The sequence below is a fragment of the Geotrypetes seraphini genome, chromosome 3 (genome assembly GCF_902459505.1).
Source record: "Geotrypetes seraphini chromosome 3, aGeoSer1.1, whole genome shotgun sequence".
In the NCBI taxonomy this organism is placed as follows: Eukaryota; Metazoa; Chordata; class Amphibia; order Gymnophiona; family Dermophiidae; genus Geotrypetes; species Geotrypetes seraphini.
In genome coordinates this window covers 1,177,259-1,192,863 of record NC_047086.1, presented here as the reverse complement: position 1 = coordinate 1,192,863, position 15,605 = coordinate 1,177,259, and the positions used below count along the sequence as shown (strand labels likewise).

The following is a 15,605-nucleotide window of genomic DNA, read 5'->3' as shown; positions in this document are numbered from 1 at the left end:
ATGCACATCCAGGAAGGGTGGGTGGGAGGGGGGATTATGTACTTATTATATCATTTTATTGTAATGTGCTGTTTATTGAATTAATTGTTTGTTAACCTGTTGCACTTTATGTTGGCTTTTAAAAATGAATAAAGATTTACAAATCAGAGGCAAAAAAAAATCATCATAACATGAATATTACAACAGGTCATATAAAAAGTTTTCTAATTCTTACGTAATGTAAACAGGTAGATTATTCCAAATTGTAACGGAAACGTAAGCAAAAGCATTTATACCGTATTCCTCTAATCTGTGGAAAAGTTAGTAATAAAGTGCCACAGAATCGGGTGGAAGAATAATGCAAATGAGAAAAAGGCAAAAGCAGATGATCTGAAGAGACAGTCTGAACCTCTCAACCGATAACCGATGAAGATTCTTATATGCTAATGCAATACTTTCATATCTTTGTAGACCAAAAATTTATCTAACCACTGTATTCTGGAGCAACTGCAATTTTTTGATCAGTTTTAATGTTAAGTTCAAATATAAAGAATTACAGTAATCAAGTTGAGGTAACATAACATTTGAATCAACAGTGCAAAATGATGTTAAAAAAAGCACAACTTCACCAGCCTACGTTTCCTTGTAATATAGAAATCTTCCTCTATAAATTAGACATTTGATCTTCAAATGTAAGAGAAGAGTCTAAAAGAATACCCAAAACTTTAGACGTTTTATCCACTTGCAAATTGTAGAGTAAGAAATGAAAGAACAGAAGAGAGTGAAGTATGAGTCCAAAGAACCTTCGTCATACTTGCATTCAATTTCAACTTATTAGTAGAAGCCCAATCTCCAATTCTATTCATGCAATCAGTGATCTTAGCTGAAATGTCCTCCTTGTTTGAACTTAATAAAAAAAATATCATCATCATAGGATAGTATACAAACTTTGGCTGACAAATGAACTTTTTGCAGAGTATGCATAAAAATATTAAAAATTTTGGTTAAAAAAGGTATATTGGCAACTGGTCTGAAGTTAAGTCTGTGGTAAAACAAGGATTAAGTTGACAGCGGTATATTCTCACCCGATTCGGAGACATGGGATTAGTGGGACCGCGAGCTGTTGGAAAGTTGTCTTTTAAATGTCATGGAAGATTATTCCACATTTTAGGTCCTGAAATGAAAAATGTGCGTATACAAGTTTCAGCATAATGATATGCACAATAAAATTTGCCCCTAAGATGTATTAACAAGGAACTTTAGCACCATTTAGGGGAGAAATGATCAAGGAGCGCTAACTGTTGGAGTGTCGGAGCATTTATCTCTCCAGTTCATGGGAAAAACCTTTACCATAGCTTTGTAAAAGCCAGCGTTAGTCCCATAAAAATGTGCCAGCTTGCTTTCTTTTCCAACAAAGATGAAAGAGTTCCTGAAATGTAGGAAGCCCTAAAGGCCAGATTCTGTAACAGGTACCTAAGTTAGCACCTATCTTAACTACCTAAATAAGCTTTAAGAAGCTTATAATTGGAAATACATAATTGGCCGATTCTATAAAAAAATAGGTGCTTTTCGCATGGAGCCTACGTGGGCATGTTTGGGGTAGAGACAGAGATAGACACCGCTAGGCGTGATTCTCAAAACAGAAAGGATGGTAGATGCGTGATACAGTCTCCTAGAGGAAGTGGTGGAGACAGAGACTGTGTCTGAATTCAAGAAGGCATGAGCTAGTCATGTGGGATCTCTCAGAGAGAGAAAGAGATAATGGAATATAGAATTAAGATATCTTTTTGTTGAACTATTTTTAATACATTTTTGACCAAGTGTCCGTGAGAATTGAGATTGCAGGCAAATGTTAAAGCATTTAAAACAAGCCTTTGGGAGAATTTTCAACATCTTCTGATTTACTGCATATATATTAGTTGAAATGGGTCTCTTTAATTTGATCTCTGTGATACAGAATGGATACAAGGATCTTTATACTTACGTGTAGGTGTGAATGAGGGAGGGTATTGTGTGTTCTTTTTAGCGCTGGAGTTCCTTTCTCTTATGGTATTTATATTGTAAACTGCTTGGACCTGTCATAAGAACAGGCTGTATAACAAGTTTTAATAAAACATAAAATATGTAACTTAAAAAAAAAAAAAAAAAATTCTGCTTATTCTGCCCTGCAGTACCAGTGGAGTACCAACAGGGGGCAGGGGGGTGTTGGTATAATGGGTACAGTGCTCTGCTAACTCCTTGAGGGCCGGTGTCAGCAGCAGCATTCACTTTTTGTTGGTCTTGTTGGCTTCGGGCCTCCCTCTCTACCGGGTCCCGCCTAAATTCTATTTCTGCAAAGGCAGGGCCCGACAGAGAGGAAGGTCAACAAGAGTAGTCAGTTGTGAGTGCTGCGCTGACAACTGGGCAGGGAGGGTGACAAAGAGAGGGAGGGAGCGTAAGGGGAGAGAATTGCTGCACCAGGCACCTTTACTGTTCAAATTCTGCCTTAAATCTACTTCTTTGGGATAGCATTTTGTTGATATGCCAACCCTACTGAATTGGGGAGAGGGATGAAGAAGGGGTATTGGTTTTATGCCTATTCTGGCAGATGTCTGACTGTTTTGATATTTTTTGTAAAACTCAATTAAAACTAAAATCAAAACTGTAATAAGTAATTGCTGCTTTTTATGGGAACAGGTAATTTTTATGGGGAGGGACGGGCAGGGACGGAGGGGACTCTTCGTGGGGATGGGTGGGGACAAAGGGGATTCTTCGAAGACATGCAGAGATGGAGGAGATTCTGGTGGGGATGGGCGGGATTTCTATTCCTGCACAACTGTCTACTGTGAGCACTATTCGCCTCCAAACCACAGAAAAGCACCAAAATATAACTTGAGGTTTTCTGCTCAGTGGCAATTTGCAGAGCCAGCCCAGATAATAAAACAACTTATGTCTAAAAAGCCTATTGTTTGCCATTCAGAGCTTTTTATTTAGGTGTCTGGTTGTTGCCAATCTCTTCAAGGAGGCAGTATGGGGTTCCCTTTCTGTTTCAGCAAGAAGCATTTCAATTTAGTGAACTAGAAGCAGCTGGAATAAAATATGGCTTTAAAAACCATGTAACCAACTGGATGTTATAAGATCACAGGTAACAGACAACAATACAAGTAAATGCATCTGTACAGAACAAGAAGGGAAAGCATGCAGAGCAAGGCTCATGGCATGAAATTTGTGCTTAGCATGCATCCTCACGGTGCCTATCTTCAGGTGATCTACAGAGAATTTTTTCACACATGCTAAATTTGGCCTTGTCCCTTAAAAGATTTTAGTTGTTTTGCCCCAGACAGATGGACAGGCCAGACATTCTCAAACCCGACTTAAAGGCATTTAGTGCTGGACTAGAGCACGTGTTAAAATGCACAGAATTTCAGAGGGTCAACACGGATCTTGATGTGCATGCCAAAGATGGCTGCAAATTGTATTTATAAGGTATTCAAATGGACAGGTTGTTCACCCTCTCCAAGTTAGGGAAACGAGAGGGCACTCTCTAAAATTGAAAGGGGATAGATTCTGTAAGAGCATAAGGAAGTTCTTCTTCACCCAGAGAGTGGTAGAAAACTGGAACGCTCTTCCAGAGTCTGTCATAGAGGAAAAGACCCTCCAGGGATTCAAGACGAAGTTAGACAAGTTCCTGCTGAACCAGAACGTACACAGGTAGGGCTAGTCTCAGTTAGGGCACTGGTCTTTGACCAGAGGGCCACTGCGTAAGCAGACTGCTGGGCACGATGGACCACTGGTCTGACCCAGCAGTGGCAATTCTTATGTTCTTATGGTTACTGCGGATGGGCCAACTGGATGGGCCATTTGGCCTTTATCTGCTATCATGCTTCTGAACCAGTTCTTTATAGAGTCAATGAAAAAGTTGCAATAATACATCCACAGGGTGAATTCCACATATGTATAAGTTGGTGCAGACCCAACATGGTCTGTGTTTCAACTAAAATAGCCTTCTTCAGGGTCCTAAAGAAGTGAGGAAGTATGTAAGAAACTGAAGCATGAAAGTTGAGATTTGAGAAAAGATACTCAGAAGTGTGATGTGAAGTATTTTACTGAGGTTTAACAAGAAGGGAAAATATAAAACTTAGGTACATAAACGAAAGGAGAGTGGTTTATCCAAAAAACGAGGTGATTATAATAGAAACATAGAATATGACGGCAGAAAAGGGCTATCAGCCCAACAAGTCTGCCCACTCTAAGAACCCTCCCCCCTAAGCACTTCCTCGAAGTGAACGCACATGCTGATCCCATTTTTTTCTTAAAACTGAGCACGTTGCTGGCCTCAATTACCTGAAGTGGAAGATTATTCCAACGATCAACCACCCTTTCGGTGAAGAAGTACTTCCTAGTATGAGTACAATAAAAAATCTCAGACTCAACTAGGTGCCTTTGATGTAGGCCAGTAAAACCCCAGCGTACATTACCAGTGTCTACATTTTGTGATTCTGTAAATGGCACCCAAGCGTGATTGGCACAGAACCAGCACCTTTCTTCAAGGTGTCTGACGATTTAGGCACTGTTTACAGAATCCAGCCCTAACTGTCATGTTTCAGAAAAGTCATGTTGGTGGTTTTTGGGAAGGATTGCAAAGAAATGTAACTTACAAATCTCATCATCCTCATTATTGATTGGAGTTCACATGATATTAAATGTTTTATTTTTCTCTGTATATTTTTGCAATCCTCCTGGAACTCCCTGAGGGTTAAGCAAACTAGAAATGATTAATTTGACACAGTTGTCCTAGTGGACGTGTAGTAGAAGATTCTAGCATGGTGACCGTAGCTCCAGACCGTGTGCCACATATGACAGGACGTTTTCTCTGGGTGGCACAGTATCAGTGAGCCTGCAGGGATTTCACCGGCACTGAGCCAGTCGCTTGGGTGTAGCTAGCAGCTGGCTTGCTTAGGATGTAATTAATGTGTGTACGTGTTTATTTATGGATCTTTCTAATTTGGCTGCTGGTATCTGTTTTATGTGGGAGAAGAGAAACACATGACTCTGGGATGTAGAATGGAAGGAACGTAAGGTTGAGAGTCACGATATGAACTATGGAGAGTAAACAAACATGCTTGTAATAAATTCCCTCAGAGACCAAAAACTGTAATCACAGCAGTGAATACAAGGTGGAGGCCATCTGAGTCTGCAGCTTTTTATAAAGACATAAATTGGATTTCATTTCAAACTTCACAACTTTTCACTGCTTACTCAATGTTCCTCTACAGAAATTGAGTGGAGATGGGTATTAGCAGAATGAGAGCGGGTCTTAGTAGGAAATTTCAGGCTACAGGATCTGGCCAGGACCCAGAACTGCAGAAGTGCTTAGATTCCTCAGACAACTTGTGGAGGCTACACTGGAGCTACCAGGGACACCTGAGCAATTATTCAGTGTTAGGCTCACAGCTATCTCTATCATGCTACGACTAGGGTGATGGACCTCAGAAGAACTGGCTTCCCACTGATGAGCTTTATGAAGAATCCCAGGAACATGGAAAGAACTAAAGGAGAAATAGGCCATTCTCGAGATGGACTTGGGGAAACCCACTGCTTATTCCTAGGAGAAGCAGCATAAAGTCTGTTTTACTCATTGAAGACTTGCCAGGTACCTGTGACCTCGGTTGACTACACCTGCCTTTCATTCCTTGGATTTCTAAAGTAATATGATATGCAGACTTTCACTTAGACAATTATCCCAGGAAAAACATCTGCCCACAGTTATACCTACTGATGTAACCGGAAACTTGAGTACAAAGACGCATAATTTGAAAATGTAGATGTGAGTATTTTAAACTCCACCTTAACTACTTCCCAGAAATACATCCCCCCCCTCAATCCCAGCACGAAAAAGCATTGCAAAATCACATCTAGTACAGGGTGGGCAAGTTTCAAAAAGTCTATTGCCACAGGGAATGTGCTGTTTACTCTCTGAAATGGCTTTTAAAACCACCTTTTAGGAAAGATGATAATGGAAACAGAAAGTTCAGACTTCTTCAAGGGCATAAAGAAAACACAAAGAGAGTCTGACCTGGATCGGTAGCAGGGAATGTTGTTACTCTTTGGGTTTTGGCCAGGCATTAGGGACCTGGATTGATGAACCTTTGGTCTGACCCAGTAAGGTTAGTCTTATGTTCTTATGAGAGGGAGATTCCAAGGACTGGCATTTTGTGGGAGATTTGGATTTTCCTACCTTGGCATATTAAAGGTCAAATCAAGAGCTGCCAACATGCTGGAGTGGAACAGATAAAGTCCCTCTCCACAGAAGTAGAGGAAAAGGAAAGCTTAGGTTTAATTCTGAGGACCACGAATAAAGAGAAGCATCAGAGGTCTCCAGTGCAGTGCAATAGACCTCACTCTGATCAGATGTTCCCTTCTACTTAGTCTGTTATTGAGAAAGGCATGGGGGAAGCCACTACTTGCCCTGTATTGCTAGCATGGAATATTGCTACACCTTGGGTTTTGGCCAGGTACTAGTGACCTGGATTGGCCACTGTGAGAACAGGCTCCTGGGTTTGATGGACCATTGGTCTGACCCAGTAAGGCTATTCCTAAGTTCTTATGTTTTTCAATTCTGAAACTTTCAGTTTTGCTCTGGAGGCCTTTCCCTGAAAAAATATTTTAATGCAGTTTACATATGTTAATTTATAAGAAGTTGAAACTTGAAAGAAAAGATACTCTTTGACCACACAGAAAAAGTAATGTACTGCAGAATATAACCAGCTGCCACTATTCCTCCCCCCCCCCCCCCCCCCCACCTCAGCAGAGTAGAAAAACACAATCACTTAAATAGTCATGGACTAGAATGTGTTAAGAGCAGATTCAGGAAAGGTTTCTACCTTCAGTTCCCCCTCCCTTTGTTCTTTCCCTTGAATGTTCTCTTTTTTTCTATCAATTGTAGTTCCAACCCTTCTTCCCTCTTGTTCCGGTTCGTCAATGTCTTTACAAATTGTCTTTGTTCATATTGTATTTTAGTTGGCGCATTGTTTTGGCGTTTTTTGTACACCGCCTAGAAGGCTTGATTATGTGGTATAAAAAATTTTAAATAAACTTGAAACTTGAGATATGAACACATCAAGAGACCTTTAACAGGTAATCGAGAAGGAAAGGCATTCAAAGGTGTAGGACCTACCAAACCAAAAATTTTGGTCTAGACAAAATTAAAATAGATGTGCTGGAAAGATGGGAATACGAGATGGTGTTGCTGCAAAGATCTGAGTTTTCTGGAGAGTAGGATACCAATAATCAGGAAAGGTATGACACTCACCTTGAATTGTGGATCTGAAGAATAACGAAAGGGATTCAAAGAAACTGGCCGCCAACACTCTTTGCAGAGGAGCAGACTTGGTCGATTCAGACAAAAGCTTCACAACCATATTTGATGTAAAGCCCTGATCCTCAGGCCATGTAAAAGGGAATTCCCATAATCCATATTAGGCATAAGGAGCAAATGAGTAAGAATATGAAGAGCTGCCTTATCAAAAAGGCAACACACTGAAAAAAATCATTTAGAGCTTGAGAAAACTGCCCTTAACTATGTTGGAAATTTGTGAAAATCTTCTGAGGTGTTTTATTTTGCTAGTGTCTTTTTTAAGGTGTATTCGAGTCCTTCGCCCTGACGCAGCCACATGGCGAAACGCCGGCTAGCCATCATCGTCAGTAGACCAGAGGTACAGCATGAATTGAGTGATCGACACAGTGAATTGAGCAAAATAAGTTTCTTTGTTCTATGCATATTAAGTTGCTATTCTGTTACATTGCAAAGTGTTTGAAAGACTTAAGCACACTCTGGGCCTCTTCTCCCTTGAAAAGAGGAGACTGAGAGAGGACATGATCAAAACGTTCAAGATAACGAAGGGAATAGACTTAGGGGTCCTTTTATCAAGCGCGTCAGACATTTCATCACACGCTAAACCCCGCGGCCAGCTAAAAAACTAACGCCTGCTCAATGCAGGTATTAGCGGCTAGTGCGGCAAGCGGTATTATGCGCGTTAAACTCCTTAGTAGATAAAGACAGGTTCCTCACCCTCTCCAAGGTAGAGAGAACGAGAGGGCACTCTCTAAAGTTAAAAGGGGATAGATTCCGTACAAACGTAAGGAAGTTCTTCTTCACCCAGAGAGTGGTGGAAAACTGGAACGCTCTTCCGGAGTCTGTCATAGGGGAAAACACCCTCCAGGGACTCAAGACAAAGTAGATAAAGACAGGTTGTTCAACCTCTCCAAGGTAGAGAGAACGAGAGGGCACTCTCTAAAGTTAAAAGGGGATAGATTCCGTACAAACGTAGGGAAGTTCTTCACCCAGAGAGTGGTAGAAATCTGTGGAGGCTGTTTTTTGTTTGTTTGTTTTTTTAATTATAATTTTTCCAAATTACAGAATAAAGATAGCAAAATCATAAAGCATTCAAATAACAACTTTCCTCACATTATATCTTTCTAGCCCACTATAATGGAGAAGTTACTGAACATTTTTCATAATATTATAAAGAAATATTTAACCCAAATTATACTTGAGTTAAAACTTATTATGTGCTGTAATTACTTAATTCCCAGTAAAGATCAGCATACTGGAGGCTGTTATAGGGGAAAACACCCTCCAGGGATTCAAGACAAAGTTAGACAAGTTCCTGCAGGTAAGGCTAGTCTCAGTTAGGGCACTTTGACCTTAGGGCTGTCGCGGGCACGATGGACCACTGGTCTTATGTTCTTATTGCTCAAACAGGAGGTTTTTTCAAAGTTGGTGAGGTGGTTTCCCTCTCTAGTTTTGCACGTGCAGCATAGGGGGATTTGAGGCTTTTTTCCTCCTTTAATGGCGATTTGAGCATCATTATAACAGTTTCCAGTGAAGTGAAAGGTTCTTTATAGTACGGAACTGGTTTAAAGACTAACATGATTTCTCAGGGAGTGAAGTAGTTGTTGATGATATATTCGGTTCTCTCTTGTCCCTGCATATAATATATGGGGATAAGAACCCACTATTTACCCTTCTCCATTGCGAATATTGACCATTTAAACCCACTCTCTGTTTTCTGCCTTTCAACTAGTTTTTTTCAGGAGGGGACTGAGAACTGGGGAACTGGGTTCAATTCTCACTGCAGCTCCTTCTGACTCTGGGCCGGTCACTTAATCCTCCACTGCCCCTAGGGCAGAGAAAGAGCCTGCATCTAATGTATACAACACTATGTAAACCACTATGGGTGAATCTCTTCATGATATCGCAGTTAATCCCAATAAATAAATGCACCTTATATGGAAGGATGAGCCCTCACAGTAGTAGCGGGAGATTAGTGCCTGGGATCTTGGGTATCATTCTGAGCACCAGTTTGTTTGAGGGGCAAAACAGAGGGGGATCACCCCCATGCCAGGAAAACTCTTAGTTAGGGGGAGGATTGGGATATTGTGTTGGGGAAGTGATTACTCTGTGGATGCCATCGTCTTAGGAGTGGGTTCAGTTGGGGTGAACACAGGGGGCTTGGGGTCATCTTTGACTCCGCTCAGATCCAAATTGCTAGAATATTACCAAAATCTGGCCTCATCACCTCTCACTGCGATTACTGCAGGTCTTCCACTCAACCATCTCTCCCCCATTCAATCCACGCAACATTCGACTGCTCACATCACCCCACTCCTCAGCTCATTTCATTGGCTTCCTATTCATTTCTGCACACAGTTCAAACTCCTCTTATTGGCTAACAAGTGCATTTACTCTGCAGCTCCTCGGTATCTCTCTCGCCATGAACTCTATCGAGCAAGTTCCTCTTATCAGTACCCTTTTCCTCCTCTGCCAACTCCAGACTCCATCCCTTCTATCTTGCTGCACCGTATGCCTGGAACAGACTGCCTGAGTCAATACATCAAGCTCCGTCTCTACCAGTATTCAAATAAAGCCCACTTTTTCGAGGCTGCTTTCAACTCCTAACTCCCACTCATTGTAAGATAACTATGTCCAAACTCTCATTCTTTCTGCAAGAAACTCCCCAACCCCTCTATGTTCTCTTTGTCTTTCTTTATTAGATTGTAAGCTCTTCTGAGCAGGGACTGTCTATTACATGTTAAATGTCCACCTTCCAGCGCTATAGAAATGATAAATAGAAATAGTAGTACTGTAGTAGGTAAACCATAGCTGTTCTGATATTGTTGATTGATCAGGGAGGTTCAGATTGGGGATGTTAAGTGGGGAATGGAATGAGGGTAACGTGGTGAATGTCTTGCCTGTTTAGATTGTAAGCTCTTTGGAGCAGGGACTGTTTTCTTATTCTTTGTGACTCTGTGCAGTGCTGCGTGCATCTAGTAGCACTATAGAAATAATTCATAGTAGTAGTAGATAAAGACCTGCATGGCCCGTCCAAGTTCAGTGCAGCTGTGCATTTACTGCACCCTAGGCTTTGAAGTCAAAGTCTGATACTTCTGTTTAGCAAAAATACTCCAATGTACATAAGAATTGCCGCTGCTGGGTCAGACCAGTGGTCCATCGTGTCCAGCAGTCCACTCATGCGGTGGCCCCAAGGTCAAGACCTGTGCTCCACATGAGTCCAGTCTCACCAGTTTAGCAGGAACTTGTCCAACTTTGTCTTAAGAACACAAGAATTGCCACTGCTGAGTCAGACCAGTGGTCCATCATGCCCAGCAGTCCGCTCACGTGGCAGCCCTCTGGTCTAAGACCAGCACCCTAACTGAGACTAGCCCCACCAGCGCATGTTCTTGTTCAGCAGAAACTTGTCTAACTTTGTCTTGAATCCCTGGAGGGTGTTTTCCCCTATATAAAACTCCGGAAGAGCGTTCCAGTTTTCTACCACTCTCTGGGTGAAGAAGAACTTCTTACGTTTGTACAGAATCTATCCCCTTTTAACTTTAGAGAGTGCCCTCTCATTCTCCCTACCTTGGAGAGGGTGAATAATCTGTCTTTATCTGCTAAGTTTATTCCCTTCATTATCTTGAATGTTTCGATCATGTCCCCTCTCAGTCTCCTCTTTTCAAGGGAGAAGAGGCCCAGTTTCTCCACTCTCTCACTGTATGGCAACTCCTCCAGCCCCTTAACCATTTTAGTCACTCTTCTCTGGACCCTTTTGAGTAGTACCGTGTCCTTCTTCATGTAGGGTGACCAGTGCTGGACGCAGTACTCCAGGTGAGGGTGCACCATGGCCCGGTACAGTGGCATGATAACCTCTGATCTGTTCATGATCCCCTTCTGAATCATTCCTAGCATTCTGTTCACCCTTTTCACCGCCGCTATCATTGACTTGTCGATCAGATCTCTCCAAGTACCGCCCCGGACATCCTGTATTCGTGCATGAGATTTTTGTTACCGACATGCATCACTGTACACTTATCCACGTTGAACCTCATTTGCCATGTCGATGCCCATATCTCGAGCTTGATTATGTCACATTGCAGATCTTCACAATCCCCCCATGTCTTCACTACTCTGAATAACTTCATATCGTCTGCAAATTTAATCACCTCACTCGTCATACCAATGTCCAGATTGTTTCTAAAGATGTTGAAGAGCACGGGTCCAAGCGCCGAACCCTGCGGCACCCCACTGATGATGCTCTTCCAGTCTGAGCACTTTAACATCAGAAGGAGGAGTAATGCAATGAATTTTCAGCGTGAGGTATCCTGGTAACTGGAACTCAATGTGTGTTGTTATTAAATCGTTAAATAATGTGTGTCACCGGTGGGGGGGGGGGACTCTGTGCTTCTCTGCTCAGGGTTCCACATTATTTGATATGAGTGTGTTTCAAGGACAGATCTGTGAGGTTTACAACCACAAAATATCACAGCAGGAAGATTGCTAGTATCAGGGCAAAGGAACCTGGTTGCAGTGTTAACAGAAGGAAAACATTTTACTTGGGTAGATAGTGGGGCTTAGCTGGAGCTGGACAGATTTCTATGGCAAAGACAGACTGCATATTCCCGATGCCATGACTGTAAAATGTTGGGTTGATCATGAGGTGACTGCTGAACACGCTGGCTTTGACTGCGATCTGGGAAGGAGCATTCGTGAGCAGGATTCGATGCTGGCTTTGCTAGGAAAGTTAAAGTAGCTGTTGCTTCTCCTTTTTGCCAAATGGACTGAGTGGAAAATAAGGTGACATCCTTCAGTAGACTATCTTTGTACATTTTTGGACTAACTTTTGGATGGGATTAGCAAAACTTGACACCACAGTATGTAACACCGCTATATGTAACTTACAGCAAATGTACAGTCTCTTCATCTGTTAACCGCATAGAACTTCCATGGTAATGCGGTATACAAGAATAAAGTTATTCTTACGCCATCCAACGCCAGTCTCAAGGAGAAAAGGACTTTCATCATTCATTTCTGGATTTCTGTGTTGCTTTTCCTTATACAGTCCTGACCTGAGGGAGGAGGTTTGAACTTTGAAAAGCTTTGGAAGTATATCGCCATATATTTATTTTCTTTTATCTTCTTTCCTTAAACTAGGGAACTGCAAATATGTCCTTTTCAGCCTCTCATTTCTGCTTCACTCTTCAGCCCTAACAGCTGCAGCAAATCGTTTGGGTTTGTTCTTTAATAGGAAGGCCCCCCCCCCCCCCCCACATACTTCATACTTGAGTGGATGAGATGCCTAGTAGTTAGTGCCGTGGCCTGAGAACTGGGGAACTAGGTTCAATCCCCACTGCAACTCCTGACTCTGGGCAGGTCACTTAACCCTTCACTGCCCCAGGTAGAAAATAAGTTCCTGATTGCAACCGTAGAAAGGCGATATCTGAAATCCCACCCCCTTCTCTTTCATCCCAACACAGCCCCCACAGCCCTGACATAGGCTTACCGTATGGCTCCAGAAAAAGGAGGACGGATTGAGACATCTGGATTGTACTTCCATTTAAAGTAATGGAAGTAAAACCTGGATGTCTCACTCTGTCCTCCTTTTTCTGGAGCCATATGGTAACCCTACCGTGACACAATATAGACTCAGCCTGGCAGGGCACACATCACCCAAAGCTCTCAGATCTCACCTCTGGCATAGTATAGACCAGGGGGAGGCAATTCCGGTACTGGAGAGCCACATGCAGGTCAGCTTTTCAGGATATCCACAATGAATATGTATGAGATACATTTGCATGCACTGCCTCCTTGAGATGCAAATTAGAGAATGACACGGTGACAAAATTCATCACCGTTCCCGTCCCTGCGAATAACCGCGGGAAATCAGCTTCATGTCATTCTTTAAGGAAAGAGGGAAGAATCAGAGTATGAATGGCCACAACCACTGACCCGGAAGCTTTGCTTTGAATAATGCTGGTGTAGAAGGACAGAGGATGAAATAGACACTAGAAAATGACATGGGTTTATTTCCCACGATTATCCGCGGGGACGGGAACAGTGATGAATTTTGTCACCTTGTCATTTTCTAATGCAAATCTCTCTCATGCATATCTATTGTGTATATCCTGAAAATCTGACCTGCCTGTGGCTCTCCAGGACCGGAATTGCCTACACCTGGTATAGACAATGTGCCCCTAGCTTTCAAACCTCCTCCTGTAACACCCCAGCACAGAGCTCAGTATCCCTCCCTCTCCCCCATGGTAAGAGGATCAGTTCATTCATTCCTTCCCCAGGACCTGCAGGGTCTGCACCCTAGAAACAAACTTACGGTTCTGCTTCAATGCTCTTATATGGGGCCACAAAGTTGCTGGGGATATATCCCTCCCTCTTGTGCAGAGATCCCAGAGACCTGGCATGCCACCAGCCCGAGTGCTGGGTGTCTTCTCCATTAAGCACCTCCAGCAGCTCTCCAGCCTTGAAGCTCAGATCCTCAGCCGTGCGAGCCTGGTAATCGTAGAGGGCCACATAAACTCTGGAAGACAGAGATGCTCTCAGCACTGGGGCACTGGCCACTGGCTGAGATGGCTGCTGGCTAATCGAGGTGTTCACCATAGGGTTGCTGATGACAATGCTCTCAGTGACGTAGCAAGTTCCCTTCTCCTCGGAAGGGCAGCAGCAAAGCACATAGGGCCGCAGGTTCCCACAGTGTTTCTGGCAGCTGTTGCCCATCCTTCTCTCTCCTTTACCAGGGCTGAATTTGCTCAGGTGTCCTTTTCTCCCCCTGGATCTTCTCAGGCTTCTCGCTGACAGAGTACAGATCAGCAGTGACAGTCTAAGAAAACTGACATATTTGTTGCCTAAAACTCAGTCCATGTGAGATTCTCGTTGCAGGATACACTGAGAGTAAAGAAAACCATCACCTCTTAGAACAGTTCCTGTTCATTAAAGCCAAACACAAAAGCAAATAAAGAAATTCTCAGCAGAGGGTGATTGTTGCCTTGAAAGGTGCCCGTCACAATCTCAGGTGCCCTCTCTCTGCCTTGTTAATCCTGAAAGCTGCGGTTTGTGTTAGTACTGAGGGCCAGTCACTGATTTCCTTCTGTAACTTCCTGGTTTACATTCTTCTTTGCACTTTGGAACTCCCTTCACTGTGATTAGGTTGAAGCATTAACCCTCTGGCCTCACCTGGCAGAGCGGCACAGAGACAGATGACAGGCTACAAAGGGAATCCTTTACTCATGACTACAGCAATTCAAAGCGTCCTTACTGTGGGAATGTAGCTACGTACAGATACAAAGAGAAACCCTTTTCCAAGACACATTAGACACGTGAAATCACGTCACCCCAGCCCAAACTATTATGGCAATCGTGTGCTTTTAAATAATAATACCCTGCAAATTCATGCAAAACAGCTCATTATTACACAAAACAAACAATGCAACTTTCCCCTGATGTGCAACTGGCTCTTCAGGAAGCAAATGAAAGGCTTTTATGTTCTCTGGCATCACGACCAGGTCTTGCCGTGTCTGGGTTAAAAGGGTTCCAATCCCCTGATTCAATTGAAAAAAGTGTGGTTCTCCCTACCTACCGCCTATTATATTTCCTTGATCCCTGTTTCTGAAAAGAAGCCCTTCTCAACTGACCTCCCCACACACAGTTCCATTTACCTGCCCCCCCTCCAAATGGCTCCTCATCCCCACCCCATTCCCTATTCATGCACGGCTCTTAAATTAGTTTGAATCTTTGTAAATGCAGCACACTTAGCCTGAGATTGAATAACTGCTCTAGTTAGCCAGCAGCGGTCAGGAAAACACTCACTGATGCTAGCTGAATATTGGGAGTTAAAAGTTTAATCAACCCCCAAGCACCTAAAAGTTTCTACAAGCGTCAGAGCAATGCAGCGCACAGTTTTGTAAAAGGGGGTTAAATCAGCTAGAAATGGGGAGAAATAGATTCGATCATGTTACCCTGTTAAGGTGAGAACTGCATTGGCTGCCAATTGAGGCAAGAATTTAATTGAAAAGCTTTTTATTTTTAAAATTATATAAGGCTTATGTCCAGGTTATTTGATGGATCTGATAACAATATATCACTCAACTAGATGTTTATGCTCTTCCCGAGAATTGTTATTGTTAATACCATCTTGGGAAGAGCTGGAATTTTCTGCCCAGTGAAATAAGTAAATTGTCTAATATCGGGCTTTTTAGGAAAGCGATAAAAACATGGCTATTTCAGAAATATTTTTGATTAAGTAAGGTGGCTATTATGATTATACGAGGGTCATTTCATAAACATTGGAGAGAGGATGATG

At 42.6% G+C, this 15,605-nt stretch overlaps 1 protein-coding gene across 1 annotated transcript in view; it reads right to left on the bottom strand.

Annotated features, from left to right (window-relative positions):
• FRK (fyn related Src family tyrosine kinase) overlaps positions 1-14,373 on the bottom strand; it is a 102,656-nt gene extending 88,283 nt beyond the window's left edge. The window contains exon 1 of the mRNA XM_033939440.1: positions 13,623-14,373. Coding sequence (XP_033795331.1) covers positions 13,623-14,023 — 401 coding nt within the window. The 5' untranslated portion in view covers positions 14,024-14,373. The remainder of the gene's footprint in view (positions 1-13,622) is intronic.
• Positions 14,374-15,605: the final 1,232 nt, after the last annotated feature.